The 22,974-nt window shown below is 48.0% G+C and overlaps 1 protein-coding gene across 1 annotated transcript in view; it reads right to left on the bottom strand.

Moving 5' to 3' along the window:
• LOC144144085 (antimicrobial peptide microplusin-like) overlaps window positions 1–17,180 on the bottom strand; it is a 36,628-nt gene extending 19,448 nt beyond the window's left edge. The window contains exon 1 of the mRNA XM_077675497.1: window positions 16,999–17,180. Coding sequence (XP_077531623.1) covers window positions 16,999–17,068 — 70 coding nt within the window. The 5' untranslated portion in view covers window positions 17,069–17,180. The remainder of the gene's footprint in view (window positions 1–16,998) is intronic.
• Between the last annotated feature and the right edge of the window lie 5,794 nt (window positions 17,181–22,974).

The following is a 22,974-nucleotide window of genomic DNA, read 5'->3' on the forward strand; positions in this document are numbered from 1 at the left end:
TCTCATTGGGGGTGGTAGCCAGCGCTACACGGACTACACGGGGTGGAGGGGACTTTCTTTTTAACCCCCGCGCCGTGACTCGAGTGTCTACAACATGTCGAGAGTGGTCGACCAGCGTTGACCCCTCTTAAGCTCCCTATGGCACCAAGACTGCCAGAGCAGAGGCCCTCGCTATGCACGTAGCGAATAAGAATAGGAAATGAGGGGCTCGTTGAACTAAGACAGAAATAAGGGTTGGCAGCCAAGAAGACCTCGGAAAGCAAAGGGGAGGATGTGGTAGGTCATTGATAGGGTAGGCGCCCCGTGCGCTGTAGACCGCCGCTAGGGTGCTGGTGGAGAATCTTGCGGCCGATCAGCCGCTGACCAGAAGAAACGCGGAAGGCGATGCGCGCGCGTGCGTCTGGTGTCATCTATTTGAAAGTTTAAGTGTTTTAACATTGAGGAAGTGTGTTTCTTCAATGACCTGCATGTGGGAAAGATGCCTAAAAAAAGACTGACTCCAACTGATTTGCCCAAGGCTATCAGAACGGCTATTCATGTTTGCATATGCCAGTAATCAATCTGATGCAGGAAGATAACGAAACTGAAGAAAAGGTTTAAATCCGGCAATATAAACGAAGTGTAATCTGTCCCAACTCACTGTATGTATGTATGTATGTATGTGTGTATGTATGTATGTATGTATGTATGTATGTATGTATGTATGTATGTATGTATGTATGTATGTATGTATGTATGTATGTATGTATATATATATATATATATATATATATATATATATATATATATATATATATATATATATATATATATATTATAAGGGGGATTATAGCTGGGGACCGGCAAGACGCTTGGAAAGAGGCAGAGACCAGAGACGGGCAAGGCAGCGCAGACCGATGTCTCGGTGCGTTCTCTTAGAGCGAGCCACTCGCGATGCTGACCGTTCCTCTTCTTCTCTCGCCCAGCGCCTTGTGCCTGCCATCATCATGCGTCACATAGCAGTCCTTCCTCCGCCACCTACCCCGCCGGTTGCACAGTGGAGATTGGCGCACACTAAGCGCAAGGTATGTCGTCGTGTCGGGGACAACTATCTCCAGTACAATATATATATATATATATATATATATATATATATATATATATATATATATATATATATATATATATATATATATATATATATATATATATATATATATATATATATATATATATATATATATATATATATATATATATATATATATACATATATATATATATATATATATATATATATATATATATATATATATATTGTCGCGGCCCTCTTGACATTTCACATGGCAATGCACTGGATCACCTGGTGGTCAATCCATCGTACATTTCATCTATGGGTACGTGCCGCATCAGTGGGTCGCGCAAGGCAAGCCGAAGCGAAGACGAAGAGGTCGCGCAGAGACGGACTGGCTCGGGCTACGCTGGTATCCTCGGCTGCGGACTATACGCCTCATTCTTTGAAAATAGATCGCTTTTAAGCACAGCGTGTAAATAGCCCGCATCTGCCTCGTAACATCTTTTTGGTGGAGGTTGCGGTTCCCGTCCCTGTGCCTGTCAACAGCGCAGCAACACCACACCACGGATCTTCGAAGTGGGCGACACATTCGTCGACGCAGGATGCCTCCTGCCAACGAGACCGCACCCGTTGCTCCCCTCATCACCGTTTCTCAGCCCCGTGACCCAGGCTTTTTCACCGGTGAGGACGACACCGACGTGGAAGAATGGATTCGCATGTTCGAACGTGCCAGCGCCCATAACAGGTGGGATGGTACAATAATGCTGGCTAACCTACCTTACCATCTAAGAAACACAGCCAAATCCTGGTATGACACCAACGAGCACACGTTGACCAGCTGGGACGTTTGCAAAGAAAAGATGCGGAAAATATTTGGCAGCCCCGTGGGTCGCCAGCTCGCCGCACGTCAACAGCTCGCTTCGCGCGCCCAGTCCGCCACTGAATCGTATATCACGTATATACACGATGTTTTGGCCCTCTGCGCAAAGGTTGATCCCGAAATGTCGGAAGCCGACAAGGTAGGCCACGTCCTTAAAGGCATTGCAGATGACGCCTTCCATCTGCTGATGTGTAAGGATGCCGCTACAATCGACGCCATTCTTAACGAATGCCGACGCTTCCAGGAGGCCAAATGCCGCCGCATTGCCCACCAGTTTACTCGGCTGCCTCACACGGCGGCAACGTCGTCGTGTCAAGATGTGTCGGTGCCATCACGCACAACGCTGACGCCTAGCACGGAGGCCCAGACTGAGAGCCTGACGAAAATAGTACGCCGTGAGATCGAGGCTATGGCTCCAATCGCTCAGCACTGCGCGCACGACCGGAACGGCCCCACGATTTCTCTCATCCAAGCCGTCGTTAGAGACGAGATTACGTCCCTGGGCCTTCACTCAGTTTGTGCCTTGGGACGCCAGGATCCCTGCGACGGCTTCCGTACCCCTTCGCCCCGTACTGATGTCCCGCCTCGCTACGATGTTCTACCGCGCTACCGACGACGCAGTCCTGGTGAATGGAGAACAGCCAATGACCGCCCCATCTGTTTCAACTGCCATCGCGTTGGACACGTCGCCCGTTATTGCCGCAGCAGCTGGTCGCCATTTAGCCGTCAACGGTTTCCCCAGAACAGCTACTCCGACGACTACCCTCGACGTTTTCCGCCGCGTCCTCAGCAGCCCTTCGCACCCGACAACACACGACGCAACCTATCTAGCCTCTCGCCGTCACCTCAGCGTCGCCAGTCGCATTCGCCGCAGCCCCGCCGCCACACTCCGCCGCCCACTTTCTCGGCCTCCCTCTCGGAAAACTAGCCAGTGCAGCTCCCGGAGGTGATGCTGCATTAACGACCCGGCCTGCAAATCCTCTGTTGACTTCGGTTTCAAGACCCAATTTGATAGATGTTCACGTTGACGGGGTTCGTGTTAGTGCTTTAGTCGACACAGGTGCCAATATTTCAGTCATGAGTTCGAACCTTCGGCGCACTCTTCGGAAAGTTATGACGCCCGCGATATGCCGTGCTGTACGAGTCGCCAACGGAGGAACGACCACCGTAGCCGGAATGTGTACCGCCCGCGTCGCAATTGCCGGACACGACATCCCTGTCTTGTTCACCGTCTTGGACACATGTCCTTACGACATAATATTCGGACTGGACTTTCTTACAGAACACGCCGCCCTCATTGACTGCGCCGCCGGGGTTTTACGTCTTGAGCTGCCCACAACACCCCTTGATGACATCACGCCCACTTACCGGCTTTGCGGCGCCGAACATGCTCGATTAGCTCCCAAGGCCATGACCTACGTGCGTTTATCGTCGTGCCCGCCAGTTCCAGATGGCGACTACCTTGTCTCGCCCGTCACCGATATACTCCTTGAACGCAACGTGACCCTTCCTTATACAGTCGTGACTGTCGCGAAGAACGAAATTGGCCTGCCATTTTTGAACTTCGGTTTCTCCACCCAAGTCCTTCCCCGTGGAATGTCGCTTGCTACACTGATCCCCTTGGCTGAATGCGAAGTTTCCGTGGTGACAACTGACGACTCTGAATCCTCTACGGATAGCCAACGGGACATTTCACGAACTACCGCTGATTTTATGGACATGATAGCGTCGGACCTTCCACCTCCGGAAGCCCATCAGCTCCGTTGTCTCCTAGCGTCATATCGGGACATTTTCGACTTGGACAACCGTCCGTTGGGCCAGACTTCCCATGTGACACATCGCATAAACACTGGTGATGCGACCCCTATCCGCCGACGTCCATATCGTGTCTCCCACGCCGAACGTACCGTCATTCAGCAGGAAGTCGAGAAGATGTTGCGGAAAGATGTTATTGAGCAGTCTTCCAGTCCATGGGCGTCTCCAGTCGTGCTGGTCAAAAAGAAAGACGGCTCATGGCGATTCTGTGTTGATTACAGACATTTAAACAAAATAACCAAGAAGGACGTTTATCCACTTCCTCGAATTGACGACGCCCTCGACTGCTTGCATGGCGCGTCGTATTTCTCGTCCATTGACCTGAGATCAGGGTACTGGCAAATTGCAGTCGACGCCATGGACCGCGAAAAGACCGCTTTTGTAACACCAGACGGACTGTACCAATTTAAGGTCATGCCGTTAGGGCTCTGCAATGCGCCAGCCACATTCGAAAGGATGATGGACTCTCTTCTCCAGGGATTTAAATGGACGACATGCTTATGCTACCTGGATGACGTTATCGTCTTTTCTCCCACGTTTGAGACACACTTGCATCGCCTTTCCGACATCCTGGCAGTTTTTCGCAGAGCTGGACTTCAGCTAAATTCGTCAAAGTGCCACTTCGGTTGTCGCCAAATAAAGATCCTTGGGCACCTCGTCGATGCTACCGGAGTCCAACCTGATCCAGACAAAATACGAGCCGTAAAAGACTTCCCTGCTCCTCGATCGGTGAAAGAAGTTCGAAGCTTTGTGGGGCTCTGCTCCTACTTTCGGCGCTTCGTCAAGAACTTTGCTGAAATTGCCAGGCTCCTCACGGATCTGCTTCGGCACGATAACCCGTTTTCCTGGGGCCCTGAGCAAGCTTCCGTTTTTTCAACACTCGTCAATCATCTCACTAATCCACCTATTCTGGCGCACTTTGACCCTTCCGCTCCGACCGAAGTCCACACGGACGCGAGTGGACACGGCATAGGTGCTGTACTGGTTCAGAAACACGCCGGTATCGAACGAGTGATAGCGTATGCCAGTCGCCTTTTGTCACCTTCCGAGAGGAACTACTCTATCACCGAGCGCGAATGCCTGGTTCTTGTATGGGCCGTGAACAAATTCCGCCCATATTTATACGGAAGGCCTTTTTCTGCGGTAACTGACCACCATGCCCTATGCTGGCTTGCTTCCTTGAAAGATCCCACAGGTCGTCTTGGTCGCTGGGCTTTACGCCTTCAGGAGTTTGACTACTCCGTGGCCTACAAGTCTGGTAGGCTCCACAGCGACGCCGACTGCCTGTCGCGTCAACCGGTCGACCAACCTGATACAGCTGACAACGACCTTGATTCTTGTGTCCTTGCACTAACTGACTTTCTCGACATCGCCGACCACCAGCGTCGCGACCAATCATTGCAGTCGATCATTGCACGTCTCACCACCATGCCGTCAGACCCTGCATTGAACGCGTTTTTGCTCCGCGTCGGCGTGCTGTTCCGCCGGAACTTTCGCGCAGACGGCCCTGACGAGCTTCTCGTTGTTCCTGAACACTTCCGATCTGACGTCCTCCATCAGCTGCACGACGAGCCGACGGCTGGCCACCTTGGCGTCGCACGAACTTACGACCGTGTACGTAAGCGATTTTACTGGCCCGGACTCTACCGATCAGTCCGCCGCTACGTAACGGCATGTGACCTGTGCCAGCGTCGGAAAACCCCTTCTTTGGGCCCAGCCGGACTGCTCCAACCGATAGAGATTCCTTCCGAACCTTTCTTTCGGGTCGGTTTGGACCTGCTCGGCCCTTTTCCTCTCTCTCGTTCGGGAAATCGCTGGATCGCTGTTGCGACCGATTACGCGACCCGCTACGCTATTACGCGTGCTCTCCCCACCAGTTGTGCCACCGACGTTGCTGATTTCTTGCTTCACAACGTCATCCTACAACACGGTGCTCCCCGTCAGCTCCTTACCGACCGTGGCCGGTACTTCCTGTCTCGGGTTGTTGACGACCTCCTCCGCTCTTGCCACACGAAGCACAAGCTGACCACCGCCTACCATCCCCAGACTAATGGCTTGACGGAAAGGCTTAACAAGACCATCACCGACATGCTCGCGATGTACGTTTCCGCGGACCATCTGGATTGGGACGTCACTTTGCCTTATGTTACATTCGCATACAACTCATCCCGCCATGACACCGCCGGTTATTCACCGTTCTTTCTTCTCTACGGCCGTGAACCCTCTCTTCCCTTAGATACCCTACTTCCTGATGCGACACCTCTGGCTACCGAATATGCCCGCGATGCTGTCGCTCACGCTGATGTCGCCCGCCAGGTTGCCCGTTGCAAACTCGCGGCTTCCCAGTCTTCCCAGAAACACCGCTATGACGAGCAACACCGCACCGCCCACTTTACGCCCGGCTCCTTGGTTCTTGTCAGCACCCCTTGCCGCCGCATTGGTCTCTCCGAGAAACAGCTGCCTCGCTTCAAAGGCCCCTATCGGATTAAGCGTATGGTCACACCTGTGACGTACGAAATTGTTCCCGCCGCTCCTTCCTCACCGTCACTGGATCCATCAGCTCAACTCGTCCACGTCGGCCGCCTCAAGGCGTATTACTCAGCGGCCTCACCTGTTCCCTGACTCTCGATTTCAATAAGCACCGAGACGGCGCTTCTCCGCCGGAGGGGGGTCATGTCGCGGCCCTCTTGACATTTCACATGGCAATGCACTGGATCACCTGGTGGTCAATCCATCGTACATTTCATCTATGGGTACGTGCCGCATCAGTGGGTCGCGCAAGGCAAGCCGAAGCGAAGACGAAGAGGTCGCGCAGAGACAGACTGGCTCGGGCTACGCTGGTATCCTCGGCTTCGGACTATACGCCTCATTTTTCGAAAATAGTTCGCTTTTAAGCACAGCGTGTAAATAGCCCGCATCTGCCTCGTAACAATATATATATATATATATATATATATATATATATATATATATATATATATATATATATATATATATATATATATATATATATATATATATATATATATATAATTGAATCGAGTTTGAAAAAAAAAAATTGGCGATTCTTTCATTGGTGCACGGCACGAGAAACCGCAGAGCTGGCGGCCCCTCTCTCTTCGTCGGAGACCCGGCTGTTGCCCTAAACATTTACTTCCTAACTTGCCGCTGAAAGTTCTCCAATCCTGTCAGGCATGCGGATCCTTTTGTCCGCAGGTTTTCACATCTCTCCCAAAGTGAACCGCGTTAGCACTCACTAGAACCCGTGGCAACCGGATTCGCGAACTCGGCGTCTGTAACGCGAACTCAGCGTCTGTACCCGCGGCTTGAGGCACAACGCACGTGAACTGCCGAGCGGAGCAGCATGCGATAGATCACGACACAAACACTGGGCAGAGTGTTCTCGAATGTCGAGCTGGCCGACGTTAGACGCTCCTCACAAGGCGCACGATCACGCGTGCGCCCAGTATTTTTCTTTTTTTTTTTTTGCGAGCTCCTCACGTGGCGCTAACCCATGCGTAATCCAGACCAACCCCTGGCGCTCCTTAAGAAGCGCACGCTCATGCGCTCGGATTTTTAAAGATGACAGTCTTTCTTTGGCAACTTAAACCCATACATATTGGTGTGTCTGTCTGTATGTCTCTCTCTGTCTGTCTGTGACTCGATTTAGCCACCCGGCCAAAGTGCAACGAAGTCTGCGGAATGGTCTTATATACTCACAGCCGAATGTAAACGTATAAGCCTGGTTTATACGTTCATACTTGTCAACATTGTTGAACAAGAACAAGACATTGCGCAAATATAATACAGGACATCAATACATAATTGCTATTTCCAGTGTTCCGTTATTAAAAAATGCATGGATGCTTGGTTTTTGCGAAATTAAATACATCAATCGCAGAAAAAAAAACAATTAACACTGCCGCCTCTTGTCGCCCGCGCCACTATAGCTTCTGGCGGCATTTTAAGAATTCAAGCGGCAACAGTTACGAAAGGTTTTACTAGATAGGTTCCACGTTCTGCTTGGAACGCACGTGGACTAGGGCAACGCGGTTCTATAAACGTTGAAGTAGGGCGCCTCGATTCACGCGCGTCTCCGCCGTACGGCAGCGTTGGCATCGAGGCACCCGGCCTGTAGAAGTGGAACGCGGTAAATTCAAATTGACTTGAGCCAACCTTTAGCGTGTTTACCTTGGGAGGAGCGCGACGCAAGAGGGACAACATTATAGGTGAGCGGGAAAGTGAAGATAGGCATTTACTTGACAAATGTCGACAAAGACTGTCGTCTTTTGCAGACATTTGGGACGAAAGGAGCGGATACGCGGCCACTTTTTTTCTTATTTTTTTTCTGTTAACGCTCGACGGCGGAACTAAAAGCTTAAACAGCTCTGCTGTTAAAAGTGAGGCTGTACATCAGCTATGGTGTGCCTAACATATAGCCCAGCATGAAGCGTTAAGATGAAATATTACTTGTTATTTTTATTAGTAATTCTCAAGATGAAAGAACTATAAGCTAATTCGCTTTTCGATTTGCAATCACCTCTGAATTTTGAAGAGCATAGGAAAGGCTCCAGAATAATGTATTGGCAAGAATCAATTAAACAGTTTCGTATATGCGGCGGGTCTAAACTTCCTATTAAGGCGGAGGGTTCGGTGCGGTCAGCGTGCTTATCTGCGCATATATAGTAATACATTGAGTTGACTACAACACCTCAGCTAATAAACTGGTCACTGTAAAACGCTGGAATACGAGATATAATATTTTTTTAATTTGTTTTGTTTTGCTTCGAGGCTCAGTCCTTCGTAGACTGGCAGTTCATGCTGAACACCAGCTTCTGTGAGTTCGCGAAAACTTCGTAGTATCTCGCACGTCAGGAGGTATGTGGCGAGTCGAGTAGAACACAGGTAACAGTCCATAAACATTTAGAAGCGTCCGCGCACGACATAAATCTCGAGGTGAAACAGAATCGTAGATAACATAACCAGAGGGGCCTGCAACCACCACGGCTGATCACATCGAGGCCCGCATCGCTCGTGCTCGAGCTGGAGCAGCAGTAAGTAATGCAGAAGTCTCATTTAGCCGTTTACAATCTTACTTATCCTCTGAATGCCTTTGAAAATAGAAAGACAACAGGACAAGGTTGCGGTACGTGCTTAGCCAGACGCGTGGTTTCACTGCGCCAGGAAAGCTATGATGACGATGATGATGATTTATTATGATGATTGATATTGGTATACCCTTTGTAGCGGGGTGATGACGCGTCATCTCACCAAAAAACCTAAAAAGAAACTAATATATTTATGATTTCGACTCGTTGTTTTTATACAAGCGCTGCTCTTAGGGCAGGCACAAAAAACTTATTAGGCACAAAATATGATTTTTTTTGTTACAGGTGCTAGCTGCCCTTGGTAATATTCCCCTCTCTGCTTTTCCTCCACAAGCATTCTAGTCTTCTTCTTGTCGCCTCGACAGCCTTGAAGTTAACTTCTTTTGTACTACCCTAAATCCCAGGGATTTTAAAGCCGTATATTTTCCTTTAGATTGGGATGGATACCCTCGCCTTTTAACACTATGTGCCACATAGTTTCGGTTTCTTTTCCACAGACCACGCATACCCCATCATTTTGTGTATACTTTCCCAGAAAGCTCTTAGTTCGCAAGCAACCTGCTCTAGCCTCAAAAAGCAAAGCACTGCCTTTGAAAATACTGTAGCAATTTTCCTTTCTGATGTCCAATTTCTCAGCCCTGTACATGTATAACGAAGCTTTAGCTTCCATTTTTTTCTCAGAATTTATTCGTTTCTGCGGTCATCCAGCTGGCGGAAGACGCCGCCAGGGTCCATGGGCTCCTGGCCGCCGTCTGACGAAGCGCCCACCCGGAACCTCCCTCTCGGGTGGTTACGCTCAGCAAAGATGACAAATAAAGTTTTATCTCTCTCTCTCTCTCTCTCTGTCTGCGTTGCCTGTGTTTTGGTTACCTTTGCTGTCTTGGATTCTCCACTGTACTTTCCGTATTTCATCGTTAGCCTTCTAGTCTTCCTTAGCCACTGTGTGCCCACGCTTCATGCATAGGTACCTAAAAACTTTAGCTGTCCACCTACGTTGATCCATTGCTCTCAACACCCTCTCAAAACATATTTTACTCTTCGCTTCACGTTCAGCCCATATCTCCCTGGACTGCTTCGTCAGTTCTTTTTTCATGCGCTCCAAAGGCCAAACGGCCTACCGTTCTCTGATTCCCTTCAAGGCCTGCAAGAGCGTCTGATTTTAAGAAGAGTACTACATTCGCAAACGTGATACCTGGATCCATCACTCCTTTCCACATTCATCTCACTACTTCATATTCGTTATACCCCCCGTACAGAGCTGTATGCTTCATTATAGCTGCGTTTCCCTTTCCCTTATCCTTAAGTGGCTCCTCGTGAGTTCTTAAGTAGTTATCTCCTTCGTTTTTCTACACTCCCAATATTTATATTTCCTTACTCTGGCTAATTAGACATACTGGGTAGACACTGCGTTAGTGCTAGTGTCATTGAAAACCATTATTCCCGATTTTTCTCCGCTAAAATTTAACCCGAGGTCGGTGTCTTCCTTGCTGCTAATATTTATGAGCCGTTGCATATCGGTCTGGTTATCGGCTAAAAGAACAATGTCGCCTGCGCGTAACATTCAAGAATATGCTGTTGTACCACTTCGCCTTGTAAGATATGCTTTAGATTGAACTCTAATTGACTTCCTTTTCTTTTATTTTCTAACCCTGCCATGTAAAGCATAAACAGTATTGTTCTGAAAGGGCATCCTTGTTTCAGTCCCCGATCGGGGTTGACTTGCTGTGCGCATTTCTGCGCTTCCCACGTCAGCTGCACTCTATTATCTTTATAGATCGCTATAAGGAACTGTACTAACTCGTCCTTATATCCCTGTTATTTCAGAATTCTCCACTGGAGTTCTCTGTCTGCGTTGTCATATGCCCATTTAATGTCCAAGAACGTAACCCATAATATGGTCTATTCTTCGCTTTCGCAATTTCAATTCACTGTGTTATCACCAACAAATTATAACCCAATCGCCTGTCTTGTCTAAATTCATTCTGCCGTTCCCCAAGGATTTCATTTTCTTCCATCCAAGCTTGAATTTCGGATTTTATCAACTGCATTACGAATCTATACCCCACGGACTTTACTGTGAGTGGTATGTATGAATCAATCCTAGCTTTGTTGCCTCTGCCTTTGTATAGTAAATTCATCCTTCTTTCTAGCCAATCCTCCGGCATTTGTATGGTTTGTGTCACTTTATCGATTTCCCTCATAAACGGTCCCTTACTTTTAGGTCCGAGCAGGTTTATCAGCTGCATTGGTACTCCGCCGGTCCCACTGCTGTTGAGGGGAAACCTTTTGCTCCGTTTTTTTCCAATCAAGGTTGCTGAAACTTACTTCCCTTTCCGCCGTCTTCTGTGGTGCTGATGTTATCAGTGCAGGCTTCCCTACCTTTATTCCCTAAACTTCTCACTAATCACTCGATGAATATGCGCCAACGCGTGCTTTCCTTTTAAATGTTTCCCCTCCTCATCAATCAATATTTTTTATGGATATCGTTTCTTGAGCTTAGTAATTTTACACGGTTCCTGAACTTCTTCGGTGCGCTTTTGTCCTTCTTCCGTATTTCTGCCATCCATTGTTCGCTTTTCTGCTTGATCTTTGCTTGCGCCATTTTCTGCACTTCTAGTTCCTTCTCCCGGTGTCTGTCCCATTTTTCCTTCACTACCTCCGGTTCCATACCAGTTCTTTTTGCTTCTCTGTGTTCTCTCGACACCATTTTTCACAGGTCAATAGCCTCTTTTTTTTTCTTTATTCCACCAGCCTCTCGGCTTTCTCTTCCCTTTCCACCGGTTTCATTGCTTGGCTTCATTCACCATATGCTTTATGAACCCGATCATTTCGTCGTAATGCCAATCTTTGTCTGGGTACTTACTGATTTCGTCTTACATCAGATCAGCGATGATCTTTAACTGTTCAGCGTTCAAATTAGTTCCTCCGGTCGCACCTATTTCTAAATTTGTCCGGGTTTGGCCTCCAAAGTGCAAGGTAAGCCGCTTGTGGTAGCTTCCTAACCTGTCCTGTTTTCATCTATCCGCATTTCCCGCAACCTTTCGTATACTGTTTTGGAGGCTAGACTATTGTCTATGCTGGACGGTCAGTTACCTCTTTCCCACGTCATTTGTCCGTCACACTTGTTTTCTGTGTTTTCCTGATGTAGAGAAACACGTAGAGAACCGTTGTGATTTGTGTATCCATCCAAATCTTATATGTGGGCACTCATTTCCCCAACTAGAAATATTTCACCCGAATCTTTGAGCTCGTTTATATCTTTTCTCAAATAGTATACCATTTTCTCATTTTCCTCCCTAGCTTGGCTTCCAGTCCACAGATAGACGATTCCTAACCAGGTATTTTCCCCCGCTATGGTGCCTCTAACCAATAGATGCTCTTTACAACTTTCATGCACTCTCTGCCAGTCGATCTCTTGTTTAATAAGCATGCCAACGCATCCCCCTCATTTCATTCCTGTGGTCCTGTTGCAACCTTCCCAAACATAATTGCCTATGATCGGTGGGGCTTCTAGGTCTCGGAGGTGAGTCTCGGCTAAAGCGTACACGTCTATTCCTTCCGGTTCAAGTTGCTTTTGAATTTCCACCCACTTATCAGGCTTTCTGCATCCCTGCATATTTATGTAGCTGATTAAATATTTGTTGCATTTGTTTTTCCCTTTCCGCTTACGGGGTCTATTTTTGTCTTTTACAAAATTGCTTGCTCCATTGTTTCCACTTAAATCGCTTCTGTCAACGTTCTCAGTTACGTATGTAGGTTTTCCGTTTAGCTCTAGGCCTGGCTGCCTACCAGCGTTGAGTGTGCATGTTTCCCTCGCATCCCCTTTGTCACCTAGTTTGTCTTCCTTAGCTCCGCGCCCCCCCCCCCCCCCCCTCCCTGAAAAGCTTGCCCATGCCCAATGCTTCCCACTACCTTAATAACGTCTATCACTTCAAACCTTAGTTCCCTGCCGCGCTTCTTGATCTCGCTGTTAGCAGCGAGTACTGCCCATTCAGTCTACACGCTCTGCTTTCTACCCTCCCGCACGATGCAGACTTCCCTCAGCACATTTGGGGCCGTCGCCCGCAGATCGTTTACCCTTTTCGCTATCTCCTCGCCAAGTTTTCCCTCCTCCCCGTTGAGAACATCGTTAAGCCCCGCGGCAATCACCACAAGATTTCTTGTACTGGACAAGGCCAGCTGCCCCTTTGCTTTTGTCATCACCATCGGCATCGTTTGACCGGAAAGCACCCCATGGTCAAACGCTAATCCCACTCTAATCTTTCCAGTAGGGCTGCACTGCACATCTTCATGTTAGAAACTTCCGCTATGATTACCACGCTATCTGCCACGTGCTGTTTTTTACTGGTACCCGGCTTATCGGCTGGTTTTACTGGCCTTTCTTGGAGCCCGTGGGAATAGCTGTTCCCTTTCGTATCCGCCACCCCGTGTGTCACCTCGGTGAATGCCTCCGCTCCGCTGCATGAGCCGAGCTGTTCGCCATTTTTTTGCGGAAGCACGATCCTTTCTAGCTTCCTCTCAGCTGATTCTAACTTTCCCTCAACGGCTTTCCGTTCGTCGCGTTCCTTACCTAGCGCTGCCTCCAGTTCTGCGACACGCATAGCTAATCCTGAGTTATCCGCATCTACGGTGTTGAACCGCGACAGCACTAAGCATTAACGACACGTAACTGCCCCTTCGTCTGCCTCGCCGCCATCCAACTGAAGCTCCTCTGCATCTACTTGCCGCGGACAGCTATACTGTACCAGCTTTCTACACATGTTCGTAATCTATTGGCTGTAACCCGGCACAACGAGAAAAAAAAAAAAGCCGTGCAGGTAAATACTCAGCTTCGGCTGTTCTCTGTCGTTTCGCTGTCTTTTACTGCCGAAACGCGCTGTTGTCGGAGCACAAAGAACACGACTGCTCAGGTGGACTGCACCGGTGGACTACTAAACACAGCGTTAGAGCCACCTGGCGGTGTCGACGCAAACCGGCGTGGCTCGGCCACGGCCTCCGCGATCGGCTGCCAGCGGCGCGCCGCCGGCAGCCGATCGCGGAGGCCACGACTCGGCGCAAGCCCCTTGGAACATAGAGTTTCTTAACATATACACTAGAGAGGAATCTGGCGGTAGTGTCTATGCGGCTCACATCAAGGGTCGTCATGGGCCGCCATTAAATCATGCGCTCGCCTAAGTTTTATCATTGGCTTGGATTGAAACGTTTTAGTGACCGCAAATTTAAACAAAGTTCCAGAAAAATGCGAAAAATAGTGTGCAATTATGTAAGTGGAAAATAAAACAGGCTGATTTAAAACTAAGATGCAAGGAAGTAAAGCGCATTTTTGCCGTAACGTTTCTTCCTGATATTAATATTTGGGGAGGTAACTCATTACAGACTCGTATTTTATTAACTTGACTATTATTTCAAATGATAAGTTTTTTGAAGAGTTTGGAAAGTTTTTGGAGCGTGCCTATGAAAAACGTCACCTTCGAGGGGAACCGGTGCACCGACCGTCGCCTGCAGTTTAACGAGAAAAAAGAAAACGTGGCGTTAAACAGTCGTGGGCGATGACAAGATAGGACGGATTTAGGCGCCCGTGTCTGTAGTATCTTGTCTTCGTCTAAGTACCTTTTGTTTATTTTTTTATTCGGCTACAAATTTCGCGGCGCCATATTACCCGCTCAGTCATACGTCCTTCGACTGCGGCATGGCCAACGTCAGGTTCGATCACGCACTGCCTGCTGTTTCACCGAACACGGCTACCACAGAACAGGAAGGATTTCGGCTTCCTCGTAGCACGTAGACGTGTTAATGCATAGTGAAGAAAGCAAATCCCCAAAACCGCTGAAGAATCCAATTGTCATGCCAAGCCCAAGCCAAAAATGGGGGTTTTCTCATACACCTCCACGACGACATGGCTTGCGAGCCGCAGTTTCCTCTCTAGTATACTTACTAAGAAACTCTATGCCCTGGAACACTCCCCATGTTCTAGTTCACTACTCTAGTTCACTCTAACGCAGGCGTTCGCGCTGACCCATCGGCAATGGCTGCGCGTTTCGGTGAAGCACGTGACCCCAACGCCAAAGCCAACTCAGTCACCGTCCAAAATTACCGATATGCATCATACTTCTACGCGAAAAATAGACTACCCCCTGTTCTTTTCCAGAAGTTGACCTTCCCATGTTGACCCTGTCACCTTTTTATACAATAATTTTTTTCTCACTGCATTGTTCGTGTGTTTGTCCTAATACTGTTTTTCTTGTTGTCTAATTTCCGCCATATTATGTGTTTGCGGTCTCGTGTGAATCCTCACAAAAATAAAATAGCTCTGACCCGCTCAGCAATGCTTTATTGGTCTTTTTATTACTGCTGTACCGGTTACAATAAACGCACGGAGACGTTACCCGTGGGAGCTTTGCCGGGCCAAAAAAGGTTAATTCTTTCTTTAATTGTCGCTTGGAGGACGTACTGAAACTATTAAATATTGTTTCTTAACTTTATAATGTTGCCACATAACTTTGATCTCCCTCCACAGAATTCTCCAAAAAGATTTCGACTTGCCTCCAAGTAGTGCACGGTAACTGGACATCTCTAGGTATCAGACTGGGCCCTTTGATCACTTTTTTTCTATCAACCCTGGTTGGCCTATTTATAACACTTATGTGGTGTGGACAAGCCTCTGGTTCCTTCAAAACAGCATTTTCGTCAAATGAACACCCGTAAGGTTTATACGTGAAACGTGTATAGGGCCGAAGTGACTCCCAACGGTACCGGTATCTTTTGCCCCTGAGATGATATGGCTACCTGCTTTGTAGAATGTGTACTTATCACCGCCGTCATCGATCACATTTTAGTCTTGTCCTTCCACCCGGCACTCAAAGAATCGTTATGTGGGTATAGCTCCTTTGTATATCATTGTTCCAGGGTGTAGGTAATAACTAACGTGAAAAAAAAACCCCTCATGCCAGACTGGTCATGATTCCTGCCTCCGAAGAAGATTTACCTGGGTTCGGCTTCCGAAACTTATAAACCCGCGAAAGCATTTTACTGAAAATAAAGCAGAACCCCGCTGTGACGTTCCTCACTGTTGCGTTTTCCTGGCTGTTACGTTGTGTGCAATCGGTCCCGGCATAGCTCCCGTAGGATGTAATGTATTGCGTACCCCGGCGTAACGTCGCAACTGTGGGCCCGTTCCCCCGTTCCCGTATAATGAACACCTAGCTATAGACACAAGCAGAAAGAAACTATTCCCTATAATAAATTCTCTGCAGCTGTGGCTTACAGTAAGCAAGACATGTTTGATCACATTTGGCTCGAGATATAAAACAAAATGATGAAGCTTGTGGCGCAACCATCTGCGCGCTGGAAGCAATGGCATAATTTGCTGCGACAAGTGTTTCGAGTTTTATATCGCTACCGAAAGGCCATCCTCAGTTTACAAGTCCCAGTTGTTGCCGCTTTTATTTTATAATCCATAACACCCTCATATGGACGCATGTGGACGCCTAACATGAGGAACGTGTTAGGCATATAGCATGTCAACTGTAAGAGGAAGAATACAATTTTTATGACTGGAACAAGAAATAAACAGGGAAAATGAGTAATACGATGCATTAAACTTGCGGCTGTGATGACTGGTTGCAGTACTTGCGTTCTTCGGAAATTGTGAATACATATACATATCTAACAAATGCTAACCATAACCACCTCTCCGCCAAAATAACGCGACAAAAGCGTGTTGAGATTTTCTCGCGTCTCGTAGACTGTTTTCCCCTGGCAACTACCGCTGTATTCTTTCGGGTCCCTTCGGACAATGCTTCTGTACTGTCTAAGCATTGCTCTGCGATAGGTAATCGTACGGTCTAACAGTAAAACTAACGTAATTTAGTACCTGAAAAAAAATGTTGGCGTTTAACGCGTCGAAGGTACACCTGGTTATGAGGGACCGCAGAGGAGAGTTCCGGATTAATGACCTACCGGGGTCCTTTAACATGCACAGATATCTCGAAACACGGGTGTTTTTGTTCTTCGCCTCCATCTGAAAAACTGCGGCGGCATAATTTAGTACCAGAGCCAATCTTTTAGTCTTTCAAACTCATATCAAGGGTTGGCTTATCAATTCCACCCTCGTGCGAAAATTTTTGGGAGTATTTGCTCACCGCAAAGCTGGTAATGTCCAGCTGACGCCGTCAGAACAGCCAACGCAAGAAAGGCGATGAGGACCTTCATTTTTTCTCCCAGAATTGCCCCCACCAGGAGACGCGTGGAGGACTAGTGTGCTGTGGGCCGAGTAAACTCAGCCCTTATACAAACGCTCACACACATGGTTTCCTGGCACTGCAGAGTAAGGACTCTGAGCAGCTCTTTGCGGCCATTTTCCTTTCGCTCCTAGGCTCTCTGACAGGGCACTATGATAACGAAACGCTGACTTCCTTTCACAGGAAAAAGTACGTCGCAGCGCTCGCCTGGGAGCAACGCTGGCACGAAACACCTCGCAAGGCAAAGATGAGAAAAACTTACGCAACCAGCCTTCGTTTGTGGTGTCAAGATAGTTTTTACGTCAAACGCATCACCCCATCAAACAAATTAAGTAGTACAGATCCATCGCAGTACATCGCAATGATAACACAGAACGCCAGACAATCCCTGTCTCCGGAAAAAAGGAAAGGGGGGGGGGGGGGGGGGCGGTGCCCTACATGGCCCTGGCGTGCCAAAGCTACACGAAGCCCATCTAGGGTGGGGCTACGAATTCATTTTTGCACCGGTGAGTATCGTTCACACTGGACCTTTCTTTTGCGCTTTTGGCAGGAAAACAAGCACACCAGCCTTCAATCGGAACGCCCGACCACGTCTTGAGCCGCAGAGTACCTATACTTACCTGCTGATCCACCGCGGCTGCTTTCTTCCTGAAATCATCCTGACACCCGTTATCGATTTCGTTCTTCTTAGCTCCTCGCCGAAATTCTGCTCACATTTTTTTGTACAAATTGTTGCCCACTCATTGTTGAATTATTGGTGACAGTGCTCGGGAATCTGATGGTCTTTAAATTTAACCACTTTGAATTCACTCCCCGAAAACAAAAAAAAAGTCATTATTCCGAAATGTCTCCGCAGGCATCAACCATATTTCTGCTCAATGATCAGTTCATTTATCGTAAAGATGCGCTGCCAAAGGTAAAAAGAAAATATTCTGTCCACAGAAAATTCGTTCGTTCGTCTGTTCGTCCGTCCGTTTTAATACTAAATGCTGTCGTTACAGAAATACCAATACTTGAAACAATGTCTATTTCGATAGCACAATTTCTCACATTCTCCCGCTATCCCGCTTTTCCACAACCCACCTATTCTTCAACCGCATCTCTCTATACGCGTTCTCTTAAAATCAATACACTCACGCATATAGGTAATATTTCTGTTAAAATGCATCTTGAACGAGCCGTATAGCGTACGTCTGCCGCTGCCCGATACGTGACCGCAAACCTCACCCTCGGTGATTCCACTGAACACATCCTGAGCGTTTTTCAGCAACCTCCTGCACGCCACACTCCTCGAAGTGTACCCCCATGCCTGTATCATCCTCTCCCATTCACCCCTCTCCTCCTTGGCCAAGAGCCATCCAACCCAATGGAAGTCTTTGGCAACCATATCCGATACCTGCTGTATATCTGGACTGTCAGCTGCCCGAGCCTAGCACCCATATATGCACATATAGAACATTCGCACGCCAGTGGCTTTTTGAGTGCGAGGGCACTATATCCTGATCCTGGAAAAGCGGGGATTCCGAAGCGCTCAAGGCCCGCTGAGTGATCTAAGAATGCGAAGCAAGCAAGCGAAAGGAGAGCTTTAATTCGGTTCTGGTTCGGGATCGACTCCCTGGCTAAGGCGCCGAAAAGTGTGAAATTGCAAAAATAACACGTTAGTTTGTTAATACGGGGGTAAGTTACCTTGCTTCTTCGGAGCACCGTGTAGGCCTAAGTTAGTGCGAAATCAGCACGCACAATTCACGCAATTTTTCACTCTGAAATATATCCACGAAGGGTGAACTCACCTTCACTGATGTCTAGCATTTTAGCTTCGTTTCTGCTTTCTTCCCGCGAGCGTTAACTCTAAACCAGTGTGTAACGCAAAATTGCGAACTTTTGTCAACTTAGTTACATCAAGCTTTAACTGTATTCAATTGCGAATAGCCTTATTTACAGTTTCACAACCATTTTTGGTAGCGAGAAGAGGGATGACCAGATGAACACCATCGTTATTTGTGGGATGTTGGAAGGCGGTGGCATAGGTGTTGAGTGAACGCATTTGATAGCATATTCTTTATGTTTACAGAACAAGGAGGCTCTCACCAGCTGCCCCATGCCGGCGCGTGTGTTACAACTTACCTTCACATTCACTCGACATTTTTTTTTGTAGACACAATTTCATTTTAGCGTTTCTTTTTATAAATATGCTTTGAATATTCCCGTCCTCAAGAGATTGACCGGCCCTTTCCACCCTTGTTTATGTATGTATTACACAAACAGGAAGAAAAGCTCACACCTTGTCCTTATCCACGTACACACACTCTGTACTCCAACTGTGAGGCCATGTTGTGCACCCTTTATTTTTACCAAGAAGCTGTATACGCTATGATCTAGCTGCTTCCTTCAGATCGTCTCCGGGGACAGACCAAGCGTAGACCAATTTTAGGCGTATAGCTAAAATTCGTAAAGAACAAAAAAATGGCAGCATCTCCACTCCGTGGATGCGGGCGAGGGTGCGGAGTACGGGGGCTCGAAATGACATCCAAGTTGCGCCCCGAGTGACATCCGATTTGCGCTTCGACCGTCATTCGATTTGAGCCGTAAGTTGCACCTTGATTGTTCCATAAATAAAACTGCAACTCACGCCTTCATCGAATTTCGCTTGATTTTCGCTTGATGGTGGTGTGCGCACGGATGGACGCGGACGGACATTGGGAGGGTCTAACATACTTTGCACCGTTACAGGCGAGGGAGTAAGCCATTTGACTCTCGGGTACTTGCTCACGGTCGCAGCCCAATGGGTAAGACGGATGACGCTAACTCTGTCTGCTCTACCAGACACAGGCTCGAGTCCTGCCGGTGCCTGTGTGATTTTTTGCGATTGTAAATGCTACTCGCACGGACGCCGACGGACATTGTGCGGTCCTGAGGTACTCCGCACCTAAAAGGACTGGTGCCTCAATGTTGTGTATAAGAGGGCTTGCATTACCCCTCAAAACCTTCTCCTTAGCAATGCCCCGGTGTTTAGAGGTGAAGCCGACTTTTGCGACTTGGTTTGTAAGCTGGCGTTGCCACATAGTTTGCCCGACAGTAATGCATGGCTATCTACGGAGGGAGTATGGTTACAGCACCACTGTATACTCATCTCCACACTACCCGCCCCTTTCCCGAGTCTTGCAATCTCTTGTTCACGCGCGGCGCCTCTCTGTCCCTGACATTGCGGAATGCCGCGGGCTCTTCGGCGGCCACCTGTGCGGTCTGCGCCGTGATCGGAGTAGCCGTGCTGTAATGAAATATCGTTGCCTCTACCCACCAATCGTGTCTGTCCTTTATTTATGACGAAGATGTCACCACGATCCATATAATTCAGCAAATTCGTAATACAGCTAAACCCCAACATAGCAAATCCCACCAGAATTGAAGCTTCGCTAGAACTCCCTCTGCGCAGAATGAAAGGGCTCTGAATTGCTGTTTTAGTGTACTTCCTATGTTCGCCCTCCACTTTTGTATGTTTCTACACATCCATTCTTACCATTCACTTATTTCCTACCCTTTTTGTATGTTGTACACTCCCGATGTACCCACACCACCACTGGAGGACGTCAGCGCTTTTAGAGAGCTCTTGGAATAAACAAAGCGACATAAAGATTTGCGATCACTTGAAGCATTGCCGGGGTTAATGACATTAACGCCATTCGGCATTAACGTCCTAGGAACTTTTCGAAGAGGGCCAATGCTTGCAACACAGCACCTTGTTGGCGAGCTTAATTTCCACAAGACTGGAAAAGAGTCTGAAAAACTCAACCCGTGGGTTCATAGTTTCATTTTTTTAAACGGTGACTTGATGAAGACGTTTCAAAATGCCTAGTTTCTGCTTGCTGCCTGTAAGGTAACTCAGCAGTCCACTCATGTGGACGCCCCCGTCTAGCGTGGGAACAGAAAAAAATGCTGCCGTGCTGTCTTCAGTGCTTTCAATGTGCAGCTTACACCTCCGCGCGCTGAATTTTTTACGGCATCTCTGGGGGACAGAGCGTGTGGGAGTGGAGTGCGTCGGGCTAACTTGTCCCCTCACGATGCGGGCCGTACCCACCGGATACTGGAGATCGCGGCGTGTGTGTACAGAGAAGACTAATTATCGCCGCGGTAATCCACCAGCGGGATGGACGAGCTTGAAGCAGGAATTGTGGCGGTTTTCGTGGAGTCATCTTTGATTGACCGTGGGAAGATTGCTATCCCACCCACACGGCCGACGCACGTTCTTGTCGCTGCTTGCTTGCTTGTAGGGCAACCTACCGGGATTCGGTCCGTGTACTGGGGCGGCGAATCGTTTGATTAATCTGAGTGACAGCGGTCTATGAGAACTCTGGGCCCTCTGTGCAGTTAGAGAAACTGCAGGGACGTCTCAGAGACGGAGAAACGTCAAAGCTGAACTTCGAAAAAAAAAAGCGTCCTTGTCCGAGCTTTTCGGCAAGGTCAATCCCAGAAGGATCTGGGGTCTCGTCCGAACTAGGATGATTGAAGGGTCACCGTAGCTAGAGATAGTCAGAGGCTTTGCATCGGAAGTTAAGAGCGCGATTTCGTGCCGGGAAAATATACGGGTACTGCGGAGGCAAAAGCGTGCGGGCCGAAGTCGCTCGCGGGGTTTATGTATACTTGGAGCATAAGAGAGTCAGAATCGGAGTTTCAGTCGTTCAAGTGATCTCTACGCACTTGGAGCTAGAGTGCGCAGTCTAAAGTTTTCATTTATTACTCATGCACCCTGTACACACAGTGTAAAATGTTGTTTTGTGTAAAATGTTGTAAAATGTAAAATGTTGTTGAATTTTTTCCCGCAGGACACTTCCCTGAAGTGTATTTCGACTAGCTAAAGAACGTACACGGGTTTATTTGGGATTAAGGCGGCTTCTTGGCTGGTACTGTATACGCGCCTTTCGTTTTCTTGGAGGTACGAACCAATCTTTACTATTTCCACTTGCCGTCCGTTGTATCTGGGCAGGTTCGCAGCTTGTTATTGTACCACTTTAGCATGTCCCGGCGTCGTGGCGGTCTCTTCGAGGGTCAGCTCCCCATGCAGCTGCATTTTCTCAGATAACTGGCGATCCTTGATGCCCACCATTATGCGGTGCCTGATCATTCGGTCATGCAATATTAAAACTCGCAACTTGGCCAGTAGGTGATTCTATGTTCGGAACTCTGCGACACCTTCCCATTCCAAATGATATCATCTGCAGAGTGTCCTTTTTCGTGCACGGCATTCCCTCGAATTACGAAGTGGTTCTCGAACGCCCGTAGAAAATCATTGTAGCTGTTTTTTGTTGCTCTGTTATTCTGCCCTGTATCCCATACAGACGTGTTAAGTTGTTCCATAGATCATTTCTGGGCGAGGTTACGCACGATGTGAAAATTTTGAAGGCATCGCTTCCATCGCAGCCACTCACTGGAATATGCGAAAATAAATTCCTCATGTGCTTGAATTAAAAGCAGGACAGCGAAGTTTCTTGCTCAGCTTGCGACCCGTCCATCGGTTTCTTCGTCGTAGGTGCAAACCTACGCTGCGGCCATAGAGTGTCCTCGGACGACGAGAAACGTACAACCGGCATGCTTGGCGTTTAGTGTTATCTCGTGGTTAATTATAAGTTCTCTCCCCATCCCGCGCCCTCGTAATTCTTTCGTCTGGCGGACCGGGCCATGTCTCGCCAGCTCCCGCCGTCGTTTCAGGCTTACCTCGCGTCTCAGCAATAAACGCACAGCACGCTGTTCACATCAGTTGCCATTAGCTGTTTTATAATAGAATCTTTTCTGCTCCCAGCTTGCTACTGAAAACACATCTCGCTTTCTCTTTAATCTTCTGCAAAAGTCACGAAATATGAGCAAATTAGACACGGAGAAATA

The sequence above is a fragment of the Haemaphysalis longicornis genome, unplaced genomic scaffold (genome assembly GCF_048455015.1).
Source record: "Haemaphysalis longicornis isolate Haplotype H1 unplaced genomic scaffold, Haemaphysalis longicornis Haplotype H1 scaffold_1, whole genome shotgun sequence".
Taxonomy (NCBI): domain Eukaryota; kingdom Metazoa; phylum Arthropoda; class Arachnida; order Ixodida; family Ixodidae; genus Haemaphysalis; species Haemaphysalis longicornis.